General features: G+C 35.8%; 1 protein-coding gene across 1 annotated transcript in view; it reads right to left on the reverse strand.

Annotated features, from left to right (window-relative positions):
• LOC136027032 (chloride channel protein 2-like) overlaps positions 1-15,831 on the reverse strand; it is a 172,142-nt gene that overhangs the window by 134,617 nt on the left and 21,694 nt on the right. Inside the window, exon 2 of the mRNA XM_065703946.1 lies at positions 14,438-14,596. Within this exon, the coding sequence (XP_065560018.1) occupies positions 14,438-14,496 (59 nt within the window). The 5' untranslated portion in view covers positions 14,497-14,596. The remainder of the gene's footprint in view (positions 1-14,437; positions 14,597-15,831) is intronic.

Genomic DNA, 15,831 nt, shown 5'->3' on the forward strand with positions numbered 1-15,831 from the left:
ATATGTGTTTCAAACTACGTAAAAATTGCGAATATACAACATTCTTGGCTTTCCCACTACTGGGAGCTTTCCGTTTCCAATTGCCAGCAATTGATCTGAAAATGTTTGACCAGAGTCATCGTTTTGCAATCGGACACGCATATTTGTAGTTAATTTTAATATTTTTACGTGTGCCCATAAATTAGAATTTTTCAGGCAAGCATTCATTTCGTCTGCAGGAGTTAAACTACGTAAAAATTGCGAATATACAACAATCTTGACTTTCCCATTGTCTGTGCATATACAAAGCCGTATGTACTAATAATGACGTCATATGCAAACGCTCTTTTTACAAACAAACAAACATGCATACACACAACTCGTTTTTATATAGATAGATAGATAGATAGATACAATACAAATTAACTGCGTAAAACTTGCGAATATACAACATTCTTCGCTGTCCAATTGTCGCTGCATATAAATAGATTGTCAGGTTTACCGACCCTCGAACATGCAACGTACAATTGTCCATGGGAAAAACAATCAGTATTAAGATCTATACCACATTTTTCTAATGATTGACCTTGAGCTTTGTTAATGGTGATTGCAAATGCTAATCGAATTGGGAATTGCAATCTTTTAAATTGAAAAAGCAGATCCGTTGGAATCATGGGAATGCGAGGAATAAGAACAGCCTCACCCTCAAAAGGCCCTGTCAAGATTGTGGCCTCTATTAGGTTTTCCATTTTTTTTTTTTTTACGGCAAGTCGCGTGCCATTGCAAAGCTTTGGTGGGTTGATATTTCTTAAAAGTATTATTGGTACGCCTATTTTTAGTTGTAGCACGTGTGGTGGAAACCCTGAAAGATCTATGGAATTTAAAAATTCAGATGGATAATTAACCGCTTCATTTGGTTCCAAAACTGTGTCGACTGACTTGTAAAGGACTGCCTGGTCTAGAATCTTGGTCAAAACAATATTGTTTATTTCGTGGATGTCTATATTTTTTGGTGCGAGAATCGCTCTTTCACTTAGCCATTTATTATTTTTATAATTTTTTAGAATATTCGGAAATACTTTTTCAATCAATTCATTTTTGGACGTCACTAAATTACAGAAATCAGCAGGTAGTTGTATACGTCCTGAAATTGAGTCTACTGGGAGCTTTCCGTTTCCAATTGCCAGCAATTGATCTGAAAATGTTTGACCAAAGTCATCGTTTTGCAATCGGACACGCATATTTGTAGTTAATTTTAATATTTTTACGTGTGCCCATAAATTAGAATTTTTCAGGCAAGCATTCATTTCGTCTGCAGGAGTTGATCTAGGTATTATAGGTAATGTTTGCCTGAAATCTCCCACAAGCAATATTAATGTGCTGCCAAAGGGTTTCGACTTCCCTCTCAAATCTTTCAAGCATTGATCCAGAGCCTCGAGCGATTTTTTGTGTGCCATTGTGCACTCATCCCAAATAATAAGTTTGCATAGCTGCAATACTGTACCCATCCCAGATGATTTGGAAATATTGCACGTGGGAGTTTCTGTAGAATGCAAATTGAGAGGCAATTTCAAAGCGGAATGAGCAGTTCTTCCACCAGGCAGCAATGTTGCGGCTATTCCGGACGACGCAATTGCCAACGCTATATCATTTTTTGATCAAATTGATGCCAAAATCAGTTTTATCACAAACGTTTTACCAGTACCTCCTGGCGCATCCAAAAAGAAAATTTCTCCAACGTTGTTATCGACACAATGCATTATCGTATCATAAATGTCTTTTTGTTCCGACGTTAACTTGGAAATGTTATTTTGTACATACGACAATAGATCACTCGTACTGTAACTTTGTTCACGATCCAATTCTACACATGTCGAAACAGCAGCGATACGGTTAGGTGAAGGCATTCCCGAATCCTGAAGAGGTTTGTTTGCCATACGTACGCACAAAGCTTCTATAATAACTAAAGTGTAGTTATAAATTTCTGATGTAAAATCAAAAGTCATATCTGACGTCTCTAACTGTTTTCGATGGAGTATATCTTCGGACATTTTTGACTTATATTTTTCCCATAACTCTGTAGGAGCTGATGGAGAGCAAGTTGTTAAAATGATGCGAAACAATGCACGAATTTGACTTGGGGTTGACGTTTCGCACGCGTCATTGATGCAGTTATCCCAGTGTTGGTCATTCTTCAATAAATTCAGAGCTTGGCATGCACTACGGTAAGTGTCATGTATAGTACCGTTTACAGTTCTCAAATACTCAAAGGATGTCGGACCGGGTACATTCACCAAAAGCAGGCGTAGAAAGAAGCATTCATGTTGATTGGGGTGAACGGTGTAGAGTCTTCCTATCGTGGTATCTTTGAAGATGGTAGGTTGGCCGTCGACTGACTGGCTTCACTATGAAATAAATATCGCCGAACTTTTGTTTTTTTAACTAAAATCTGGTAGGCATTGATGACCTTATCCAAGTCAAAATCCCAAACCCAATCATCATCGCTATCATTTTCAGTTTTGATATGTTTTGACTCTCGCTGTCCAGGTGGATCTTCATCTAACTGCGCGGTTTTGCGTTCTTTAGCCTCAAGCCTGTTTCCTTGCTGTTCTTTTGCTTCCTCGGCACGCTTTCTTTTCTGACTTTCTCTATCAGCAGCAAGTTTTTTGGCATAGACTCTTTGAGCATCTTCATCGGCTTTTGCCATTGTAAGTTCATCAGTCATTGTAAACTTAAACATTAATAGATTTCTACGTGAACATATGTCTTAAATATCTTGAATGACGTCACCGTCAAAGCAAAAATGACGACAACTAATTTCATGACGTCAGTCAACACAGAAACATGACGTCACCTGATCCACAGACAGACACACAGAGAGACAACTTATTTTTATATATATAGATATATATATATATATATATATATATATATATATATATATATATATATATATATATATATATATATATATATATATATATATATATATATATATATATATATATATATATATATATATATACTAGCTGTTGGGATGGCGCTTCGCGCCACCCCAACACATAGTTGGTGGGGCGCTTCGCGCCCCCCCCAAGCCCCCCCGCGCGCGTAAGTCGTTACGCGCCATATTAGTTACGCGCCATTGTAGCTGTGTCCCTGTGTCCCACCTGTGAATAGAGATAGATATAAATATATAGTTTTAACTACGTAAAACATGCGAATATACAACATTCTTCGCTGTCCCATTGTCTGTGCATATCAATAGCATTTATATTTATATGTCTCTGCATATACAAAGCCTTATGTACTAATAATGACGTCATATACAAACGCTCTTTTTACAAACAAACAAACATGCATACACACAACTCGCTTCGCGCCACCCCAACACCTAGTTGGTGGGGCGCTTCGCGCCCCCCCAAGCCCCCCCACGCGCGTAAGTCGTTACGCGCCATATTAGTTACGCGCCATTGTAGCTGTGTCCCACCTGTGAATAGAGATATATATAAATATATATTTTTAACTACGTAAAACATGCGAATATACAACATTCTTCGCTGTCCCATTGTCTGTGCATATAAATAGCATTTATATTCCCTGTGTCCCGGTCGTCATTTGTGTCCTAGTGTCCCAGTTTGTATTTTCTCTTTGAGTGTCCCGGTCGTCATTTATATTCCCTGTGTCCCAGTGTCCCGGTTGTCATTTGTGTCCCGGTCTGTAATTTCTATTCAAACAATCCCTGTGTCTCAGTCGTCAATTATATATCCCGCCTGTGCCCCCGGCGTCCCCGTTGTAGTTGTTTCCCTGCGTCCCGGTCGTCATTTATATTCCCGGTCGTGATTTGTGTCCGGGTGTCCCAGTCTGTAATTTTTCTTTGAGGTTCCTGGTCGTCATTTATATTCCCTCTGTGTCGGTCGTCATTTGTGTCCCGGTCTGTAATTTATCTTTGAGTGTTTTTTCTTTTTAGTTTTTTTAGTTTTTTACATTTTTTCAGTTTTTTTTTCTTCTTTATTTTTCAGCATCACTACTAAGTACATATCGCCGAACCTTTGTTTTTTAACTTAAATCTGGTAGGCATTGATGACCTTATCCAAGTCAAAATCCCAAACCCAATCATCATCGCTATCATTTTCAGTTTTAATATGTTTTGACTCTCGCTTTCCAGGTGGATTTTCATCTAACTGCGCGGTTTTGCGTTCTTTAGCCGCAAGCCTGTTTTCTTGCTGTTCTTGAGATTCCTCGGCACGCTTTCTTTTCTTACTTTCTCTATCAGCAGCAAGTTTTTTGGCATAGACTCTTTGAGCAGCTTCCTCGGCTGTTGCCATTGTAGGTTCTTCAGTCATTTTATAATTAAACATTTTTCCGTGAACGCATGTCTTAAATACCATTAATGACGTCACCGTCATAGCAAAAATGACGACAACTAACTTCATGACGTCAGTCGACACAGAAACCTGACGTCGCCTGACACACAGACAGACAGACAACTTATTTTTATATATATAGAAGATATATATTTACAGGTGGGACACAGGGACACAACTATAATGGCGCGTAACTAATATGGCGCGTAACGACTTACGCGCGCGGGGGGACTTGTGGGGGGGGGCGAAGCGCCTCCCCAACAGCTAGTATAATATAATGACTGACTATATGATGTCACTATTTTTTTCCACTTGTACTGTTTTTTTTTTTTTTACTATATATAGCTAAGAAAAAAACAAATGTTTTTTGTATTTGATATATAATCTTGGTGAAGACTAACTATATGGATGACTATATAATATAATGATTGATTATATGATGTCAGTCATTTTTTTACTCGTGTTATTTGTTTGTTTTTTTTTGTTTTTTTTACTATGTATAGCTAAGAAAAACCGAATGCACTGTTGTTTTTTGTGTTTTTTTAATAGTTGCAACTGAGAATAAAACGAAGGTTTTTTCTTTTTGACATATATAATCTTAGTAAGGATTAATTATATTACTGACTATATAATATAATGACTGACTATATGATGTCAGTCATTTTTTTACTCGTACTATTTGTTTTTTTTTTACTATGTATAGCTAAGAAAAACCGAATGTTGTTGTATTTCATCTGCATCTTGGTTAGGACTGACTATATGACTGACTATATAATATAAAGACTAACTAGATGATGTTGACTGAATATAATATGCAATGACTGACTATGTGATGTCAGTCATTGTTTTAATTGTACTGTTGTTTTTTGTTGTTTTTTAATATGTACAGCTAAAAATAAAACGAAAGTGTTTGATATATAGTCTTGGTAAGGAACTTTAATATGTATTAAATTTGGTCAAATCCATCGTTTGAGGCCATGTGCTTGGGTTCGCATACGTCATTATACAATTAGGATAATGTATTTCCACAATGAAATCATCCAAAGGAAGGATGTTCATGCAAATAGAGAGAAATTCTGTGCAGGAAATTCTGTGCTCGACATTGGAATACAAGAAGATCGGTGCATGGAACCGGCAGACTTTGGTAGACAAATCTTTCCCTCTCTTCAAGTTCTGAAAAGCACATTTATTTTTGCTGTAACTAAAGGTTGACCGAGAGGACGGAAAAACTGTATTCATTTTAACACGTTAGGAAAATCAAACAGTTCGTGGCAACAAACTGTAGTAAGGAGCGACCCGGCTCAAAAGTAACCAAAACTCTAAAAAATGGAATTTTGATACCAATAGCTACATCAAAAGAATTGCATTTTAATGTTGATTTAAAATATATAAGTTTCATCAAGTTTAGTCTTTTCCATCAAAAGTTACGAGCCTGAGAGAATTTCCGCTTTTTAGAAAGTAGGGGGAAACACCCCATAAAAGTCATAGAATCACAACGAAAATCACACCATCAGATTCAACGTATCAGAGAACCATACTGTAGAAGTTTCAAGCTCCTATCTACAAAAATGTGGAATTTTGTATTTTTTGCCAGAAGGCAGATCACGGATGCGTGTTTATTTGTTTGTTTGTTTTTTTGTTTAGTTTTTTTTTCCAGGGGTGATCGTATCGACCCAGTTGTCCTAGAATGTTGCAAGAGGGCTCATTCTAATGGAAATGAAAAGTTCGAGTGCCATTTTTAAGTGACCAAAAAAATTGGAGGGCACCTAGGCCCCCTCCCACGCTAATTATTTTCCCAAAATCAACGGATCAAAATTCTGAGATAGCCATTTTATTCAACGTAGTCGAAAAACCTTATAACTAAGTCATTAGGGACGACTTACTCCCCCACAGTCCCCGTGGGAGGGGCAACAAGTTATAAACTTTGACCAGTGCTTACATATAGCAATGGCTATTGGGAAGTGTACAGGCGTTTCCAGGAGGATTTTTTTGGTTGGGAGGACAGGTTGAGAAGAGGGGGATATTCTGGGGGAACTTTCAATCGAGAATTTGTCATGGGGGAAGAAAATTTCCGTGAAGGGAGCACAGGATTTACTAGCATTATTTAAAAAAAAACAATGAAAAAATAAACATGAAAAAGTTTTTTTAAACTTGAAGTAAGGAGCAGCATTAAAACTTAAAACAAACAGAAATTATTACCCATATGAGGGTCTCACCTCCTCCTAATACCTCGCTCTTTACGCTAAAGCATTTTTAGAAATTTCAACTATTTATTCTACGGCTTTTGTGATTCAGGGATCATTCTTAATGAATTGGGACAAAATTTAAGCTTTAGTGTAAAGAGCGAGGTACTGACGAGGGGACGAACCACCTCACATATGTAATAAAAACATGAGAATATAAAAGTTCTTTACGTAAGCTAATTTATAAGTTACGTAAATCTTTTACTAACACAATGATTCGTAAAAAATTAAAAGTTCTAGTTGCCTTTTTAATTAACAAAAAATTGGTGGGCAACTAGGCCTCCTCCCCCGCTCTTTTTTTCTCAAAATCATTCGATCAAAATTATGAGAAAGCCATTTAGCCAAAAAAAATATGCAAATTTCGTGTTAATTATTTCTCTGTGGAGAGCCAAAATCAAAACATGCATTGATTCAAAAAAGTTCAGAAATTAAATAAAAAAAAACAAGTTTTAATAACTAAAAGTAAGGAGCGACATTAAAACTTAAAACGAACAGAAATTATTTCGTATATGAAAGGGGCTGCTTCCTCATCAACGCCCCCTTCTTTACGCTAAAGTCTTTTACTGTTTTAAAAAGAAGAATTGAGAGAAAGAGTCAAATCTTAGCGTAAAGAGCGGGGCGTTGATGAGGAAGCAGCCCCTTTCATATACAAAGTAATTTCTGTTCGTTTTAAGTGTTAATGTCGCTCCTTATTTAAGTTAAAAAGAAACTTGTTTTTTTTTAAATTTAATTACATAAAGAGCCTTTTATGTTGATTCCGAATGATTAATTTCAAACATGATATGTAGCATCATAAAGCAAAATTCCTATGTACGGAGAATCAGATTTTTTTTTTTGGTGCTTCCGTACAACCCAAAACACACCCGAGAAGTGAAGCGAGAAGCTAGAAGTGAGTATACCAAAATATGATGAAAATACAATACTTTAGTTTGTATAACAATATAATTTGGGCTTTATATTTGCAAATTAGGAGAGGGGAGGTAAAGTAACCTGATATAACATTACGCCTAGCGTCCCCCTAATGAACAAAAATATAGCCAATAATATACAAATCCAATACATTCTGTCATCATTTGACTTTATTTCGTCATTTGTCATCATTTGGTTATTTCAGATCTTACATTAAGCAAACTTCTCGAGAGTGTTCTGGATTGTACGGAGTCCCTTTTTTGTGGAGGCGTTGCCTATACTTAGCAAATGTGTCAACTTGGTCGCTTGTTGGTGCAGATGGCTTAAGGACCAGAAATTCAAAAGAAAATATCTGGCAATAATAAAGGCCATAAGGCTCCAGTGTTTTTTTTTTCAGAAACGCGTCGACAAAACCCCCTGTTTTGTCGGGTCAACACAACCCCCGGTTGTGTCGGATCAACTCAACCAACAGGGGACAGGCGTTATAAGTTATTCCTTGGGGGTATATTTGTTTTTTATGGAAGTGGTGCTACCATAAACTTTAGAGGTGGCTCATTGGAGTGGAAATTGAAAGTGCTAATTTTAGTTACCTTTTTAGGAGTCATCAACTCCTCTTTTTACCTCTTCCACCCACACCCTCTTTTCCCAAAATACATCCGATGAAAATTTTTAGATACCCATTTTGGGTAATTGTATGATCTACATCCTACCACTATAGTTGTTCATTCATTAACGCATTGCAGAATTGTTATTTACTTTTTCTTTCAGCTTAGCTTGAGACCAGACAAATAGAAGTGACAGAATGGATGCAAAATATATAATTTGGGCTATATATTTGCACATTAGGGGGGTTGGGGCAAAGTATTGGACAGTGAGAAATTAGAAAACCATTTTAACTATATAATATACAGAATAATTGTACCTAACACACTGCAGACTTGATTTACTTTACCCGCCCACCCCCTTAATGTCCAAATATATAGCCCAATGTTGTTTCTAAACTATTATATTTTCATCATATTTTAGGTATGTTTCACGAGGATTGAGCGTCAGAAAAAAAGGTCGTATAACTAGTCCCGACGCCTTTTTCCCCTAAATGCATTGGAGAAAAAAAAAATCTAAAAATAGTTCAAAGAACAGATGACAAAACTCCGGTGTCAACCCCCTCCACGCCCTTTTATCTCCGATCCCATCCAATAAGAATTTTGAGATAGCCATTTTGTTATAATAGTTAAACATGAGATAACAAAACCTACTTGGTTGACACCACCCCACAAAGTCCAGGGGGTAATGTCTTAAGTTATAACCCGGGCCATACAACGTTTTTATGTAAGGGGTGGTCGTATAAACTTCAGAGGTAGTTCATTTGATTGGAAATTGAAATTTCTAATTACTTTTTAAGAGTCAAAAGTGGTCAGAGGGCATCTATCCCCCCACACCATCTTTTCTTTAAACGGATCCAATTAGAGATAGGCATTTTCTTTAAATAGTCCAACGATCAGATAACAAAACTTCAGGGCCAACAAACCCCTTGAGACTCCAGGAAAAGGCTTGTAACATATACCCCGGGGCATATAAGCTTTTTAAGGAAAAGGTGGCCGTATGAACTTTAGAGGGGACTCAAATCATTAGAAAATCAAAGCTCTAGTTCTCTTTTTAAGAGTCTAAAGTGATCTGATGGAAACTAGCCCCCCTCCCACCAACCTTCCTTTTCTCAATTGCGTCCAATCGAATTTCTTATGTAGCTAGTTTGTTCAAAATACACTGGAATCATATAACAAAAACTCTAGGGATAACACAGCCCCCAAGAACCTGGGGACAAATATTGTAAATAATGCCCCGGGGGCATATAAGGTCTTTTATGGAAGCTATAGTCTTATAAACTTCGGAGGGGGCTCATTCGATTGTAAATCGGTATTTCTAGTGTCCTTTTTAAGAGTCAAAAGTCATCAAAGGGCAACTAACCCCCCTCCAAAGAACCTATTTCCGCAAATGCATCCGAGCAAACTTTTGGTATATCTATTTTTTTAATAATCCAACGATCAGATAACAAAACTTAGGGGTTAAACTTACCCCCCCCCCAAGTGCCCAGAAGAAAGGTTGTAATGTATGCCCAGGGGCGTATAAGGTTTATTAGAGAAGAAATAAACTTCCGAAGGGACTCAAATGACTAAAAATTAAGAGTTCTAGTTCCCCTTATGACAGTCAAAAGTGACCCGATGTCAACTAGATCCCCCCAAGTCTCTTTTTCCCCAATGTGTCTGGTAGAATTTTCGAGATTCTCATTTTGTCCAAAATAGACCAATAACCGTGCAATGCAGCCCCCCAGAGCCTTGAGCGAGTGTTATAAGTAATGCCCCGGGGCACATACGGTTTTTGTGTAAGAAATGGTGGTATAAACTTAAGTGGGGGCTCATTCTATTAAAAATTTAAATTTTTAGTTCCCTTTTTAAGAATAAAAGGGACAAGAGGAAAACTAGCCCCCTGCTCGGTTTACCCCAAATCCATCGATCGATTTTTTTAGATAGGCATTTTATTAAAATGAGTCAAAACATGAGATGACAAAACTCCAGGGTCAACAAAACCCTCCAAAGCATGGGGGAAATGTATTATGTTATGCCCTAAAGGCATATAAGGTGCTTATACGAGAGTTTTTAAAATAGCTCAAAGATTAGATAAAAAGATTAGACCCCCATCCCCACTCATATAATATTTTTGGCAATATTTTATTCTAAAACTTAAGAAAGTTGACCTCTGGCCCTTCCTGCATAGCCCAGCCCCTCCCCTATCCCCCCACAAAAATTATTAAAGATATTTTATTCCAAATCTTTTGGAAGCTGACCCTGATCTTCCATCGCCTGATACCCCCCAAAGAAAAAAACTATAAATAATAAATCTTGGGAGCTCACCCCTGGTCCTCCTTCCATGGCCAATCCCCCGGCCAAATAATACTTAGTAGCCATATTTTATTCCCAAAATCATGAGAATTCAGTTCGATTTTATTAGCTGTCTCCAAACTGTTCAAGACACCTGTGTTCTTCACTACAAAAAAGAGTTCGGCTACTGCCCGTTTCCTTAGCGGTAAAAATATAATTTCCCAAAAATCTTGCAAAAATGGAGCGACAAAGCACTTGGGCCCTGAGGCGTCAAAGCTTTAAATTCAACCCTGCACGGGGGTTTGGACAGAAGGTTTTGCCACCTTGAATGGAAATTTATTTTACATTTAGACAAGACTTTGAATGAACTTTGTCATTAAAAACACTCTAATCTAGGGAATAATTAGTAAATCTAGTTCAATTTAATACTTTAATTTCAATTTCAATGCTTCAATATTTTTACTGATGACGATCGCTGTATATGTTATCAAAATATCTAAACTTTTGTACCTGTTCTCACTGCCTAAATAAATGGATAGATCCCCATTTGGACTTTTATAAGCATAATACTAAGCGAATTAAAAGATTTGAAGGAAGGGAAGGTAAGCTGTGATTTAAAAGAGAAATCATTAGCAAGATTTAGACATTCATATTATCTAAACATAAAATAGAGGGTTCTTTCTCGTCAGGGGCATCACCAAAACATTTATGTACAAGCTTTTTATCCTGTAAAATAAAGATCCCTAGATATACTACCTGGTGATGGATATTTCGACTGCCGTGGTGGAATTTGGGTTGAGTTTAATTTGAAAAAGAATCTACGAATAAGTTCAAACTCTTTTGAAATTACTATCGTAAAAGCAAAAGTTTCGAAGGGTATGAGTCTGAAGACTCTCTTGTGTAAAATGTTTCATCTCGACAAATAATAAAACGTTGTCATTATCTAAAACAGTTCAGTACCTTCCTAAAAAGTTAGCTTCATACATTAATTTACTTTTAATCACTAATTGTGACAGAATTTTTTAATTATATAATTTGAAAACTTACTTCAAATTCGATATTATAACAACAGTATATTTTGAAATGCACAACAAATCAGTTCAATTAATGCACCACATTTTAAAAAAGCATTTCAAGAAAAAACTTAATATCTTAATTTTTAAATAAATTAACATAAACTACGTCAATTAACGATGCTTAAGAGAAAAGCTTTGAAATGACATACAAAGGAAATCCATACTTGAATTATAATGAAGATTTTCAATAAATGATATGGCGTGGTCATTTTTCCTTAGTAAGTGATTTCTATGTCATAAATTTACTTTCAGTCGTCTGTGTAATTGATATAAATCTGGTGTTTTTTTCTTCTTTTTTTGATGGTTGCTTGAAACTCAATATCTGCTATCCATGCGCTCGCTGAAAATGATACCTAAAACTTGAGGAGCTATGCCAAAGTTTTAGTATTACGAAACATTAAGTTTTTCTACAAAACGTGTTAACTACTGCAAGCTTTGCACTGTTGCCATCCGCCCTCAGATTGTGTCACCAACAGTTTAAGGAAAAACAAGACAAATTGTAATGTGGAAATGAATCTAAAAATACGGTAGCATTTCCGTGTAAATGGGTACATTCTAAATCAATTCACAACTTTCAGGGGATAAATCAGATTCACTCTCCCCTTGAATAATTTTAATTACTCTAGGGGAGTGGGCACATTTAAATGCTGATTCCAAATGGTGGTACATTTTTTTCGATAGCTCTAATCTTCAGAAAATACCTTCATTTCTCTAATAGATGTTAGTATCATAAATAGCGCATAGAGGCGATCTTAGGGGAGGGACAGAAGGGCAATTGCCCAGGGCGGCAAAATATTGATTGTATAAAATCACAAATAAAGAATCTAACTGTTATAATCATTTTATAATTCTATTTGATTAAAATATGAAAGAGGACACAGTTAATAAAGCAAACATAGTTAGTAAGTTAATAATTGATTAGTAAATAACTTTAAAAGTAAATAATTATAATTATAATAATTAGTAATAACTAAATCAATCGGTACATCTTGAAGAAGCGTAGTTGGGCTAATCGTAATAAAATATACCTAAATATGACGAAAATATAATGCCTAACTAACAATATTATGGAAACTACAAAAAAGAATTAGGGAAAGCAGGCCACCCAGAACTCATTAGATTAAATACCTAACCTAACCACCTCTTTATATTAAATGTCTAATTAAAATTTGCCTGCATCGTAGCTTTTTCTAACTGAGACTAAGCTAATTATAAGCGAATGCAAACAGGTAAATAAAACCAGTTTTACTCACATCTAACAGATCAAGGACGTAAGCGTTTTCGGAATATTTAACAAGTACGAGTTACTTAAAAAATAAATCCAAAATATTTAAAATTAAATTATTTTTTGCAAGTTTAATAGCAAAAAAAATTATAAATAAAGTTTTTGTCAAAATTTGGCCAGAAAATTCTGTAGGAGATAGGGGGTGCTCATCAAAGTTTTGCATTGGGCACAAGAAATGCCAGAACCACCACTGGTAGTGCAATAGCATTGCCCAAGCAATGTGTGATTGGGGTTATTTGCATCATGTATTATTTTACATTTTCACCAGGGCACTTCGCATGAGATGATTTGTTGTAGAATATTTCGAAGAGCTCATTCAATTGGAAATTGAAAGTTCTAGCATCTTTTTTAAGAGTAAAAAATGATCAATAGGCAACCATGTGCCTAAGTAGCTTATCTTTTAAGGTGGCGGCAAATTCTGTGATGAAGGGTGGGGGGTGAGCTGAAGTTATATTGGTAGCTCACAAAACCTTTATATTTACAGCGAACAAGTTATATCATACCTACGAAATCTTTATTAATAAATCACCAAATTTATTTGTCACCAAATTTATTATCACCAAATTTATTTTGCCGGTGGCAAAGCCGCCAAATTTTTATTTATTAATAAAATCACCAAAAATCATAAATCATCAATGAGCTTCGGCATTAATTTTCTTGGATTAGAGCCAAATCTTTCCAAGACACTATGGATAATTGCTTCTTGTTAGTCTTCTATTCTGTCATTCACCTTTTATCAACTTCATTTTTAGCCACCTCCCTTTTTAACTGTTTTTTTTTCACCATCTGCTTTTTCAGCCTTATCTAGCGTAAATTTGAAGTTAATAATAACGAAGACCACACTGCCTTTTAATAATACAACTACAGAAGAGAGAATAATGAGGACTTTTTTCCCAAGACAGTGAACCAACAAAAACTATTTGAATATTTCGGCCCTATATCTAAGGGCCGTCTTCAGCAAAGAAAATAATAAACAATGGAACACTTACAATAAAAGTTTTCGGTTAAAAATCCATTCTTTATTTTTAAATAGCCTTGGCATCATTACTTCTTAACGAAAAGTTCAGCGAAGACTGTGTGATAAAAGCTAACATTTTACAAGCTAAAAAGATTCATTCACTGAACTAACTGTATTTATTGAAATAGGAATAATTTCTTATTGCGATATTTGCCTTCTCTGCAGTTAATCTTGTAGTTCTTTTGGGATTGGGCTGGTTTTTATTCGTTCCTATTTTTGTTTTATTTTGAATTAGATTATTTTCTGTAATTAATTTTGTGTACATAGGATTGAGTGTGTATTCACCCAGAATTGTTTCATCAAATAGAACATAATGGTTTGGATTTCTAAAAATATGATTGCTTAAAGCTAAATCGAAAGATATGGAGTTACTTCTAGATTTTAATGCTAGAAATAACTCCATATCTTTCAATTCAGCTTTAAGAAATCATGTTTTTGAAAATCCAAACCATTATGTTCTATCTGTGTTAAAAAAAATTGTGTTAAATGAAACTGTGTTAAATGAAATGAATAAAATTGTGTTAAAAAAAAACACAATATAAAATAACTATCTAATGATATTTTGGGTATGAGTCAATCTGAAATATTTTTAAGAACTACCCCAGTTTAAGCCACTTTCATATTTTCATATTATAGAGCTGTGGTTATGAAAGTATTGTTTAGACCCAACAGACTAGTAACACTCACCTTGGAACTGTCAAAAGTCCTGCTCCGAGCATTTTGGGATAGTAATTTTCTTCTGTCATTGTTTCAAGGACCTGAAACTTACCAGGATTTAAACTATATTTTGCTTGGATCCAACCGTTCAAAAGGAGTTTCAGCCTTATGGCTTGGAATTCCAGATTGCTAGAAAATTGGATAATGAATCAATTACAAGCATAAGACTCTTCAGGGACTCAAAACTGTTGCTACATCAAACAGAAGAATTATTCTAACTGATTCTTCGATATCCAGAATCTATTTATATGAAAGCATATTTTATGCTTCTGGGGGATATAGAATTGATCACAAGCAACACTATACGATTGTAAAGGACTATGTACCTTCTTCCGTGACTGAAGTTCAACCTCCCATCCCAAAAAATACCCCACGGAAAATATATATAGGAAAAATACCTCCTCCCGTGGAAAGTTCACTCGTGGAAACTATCCCCATTGAAAATACAACTCCCCCCCCGAGCTAGTTGGTCTCTGTTCAGTCTTGACTTATAAAAAAGGAACTTGAACTCTCAAATTCTGATCTAATGAGCATCCTCCGAAGTTTCTACGACCATGAGGTGGAAGTGTGAATGAGGAAGGGGCAGTTCCTTCCTATACAAAATAAATTCCGCTCATTTTTAGGTTTAATGTAAAATCTGCTCATTTGACCGTGAAGACAAGAATTATTCCCAGAAGTTATAAGAAAGTATAAATCAATTTCAAATTTTTAATGCGTTTTTAAAAGTTTATTTCGCACATAAACCCCCTCCCAAAACCATCCCCATCCAACAAAATTCTGGTGCCCTGGGGACTATACATCAATTTATGCCTCCGCCCTCCCCTCGTCTCTCCCTTAGAACTATTTCTTTATTTATCTGATGGCTCAGTGAGGGGTGGGAAGTTGTGGCATTAACATGCACCCTTTAAGGCATTTTCCTCTCTCCCAAACTACAAACAATCAGAGAACCTCCATTGATGAAGTTTAAGTGCCTTTTTATGTTTTGAAATTTGTTCATTGCTTACATAAAGTATTTGATGGAAACACACGGAAATTTTTCTTGGTGGGGTTTTTTGCAGAGAGGGGAATTGTCAGGGGGATATTTTATAGTGGGGAGTAAGTTTTTGGGAATAACTTCCTTTCGGCGCGGATTAATTTTCTAAGACGGGCATTTTCTGGGGGGATATTTTCCGTGGGGTATTTCCAGAGGGGTGTATATTTGTCACGGGGTATTATCTGGATGGAGGGTAAATGCCTAGAACCATTTCTTTCTTCCTTCTTTCATTCTGGCCACTCCGTATGGAAGGAATGGTTACAATAATTTCAAAAGGGTTTCGTAAAATGGGAAATTGAATTTTCTAGTTCTCTTTTTATTTAATAATAAT

Source organism: Artemia franciscana, chromosome 5 (genome assembly GCF_032884065.1).
Source record: "Artemia franciscana chromosome 5, ASM3288406v1, whole genome shotgun sequence".
In the NCBI taxonomy this organism is placed as follows: Eukaryota; Metazoa; Arthropoda; class Branchiopoda; order Anostraca; family Artemiidae; genus Artemia; species Artemia franciscana.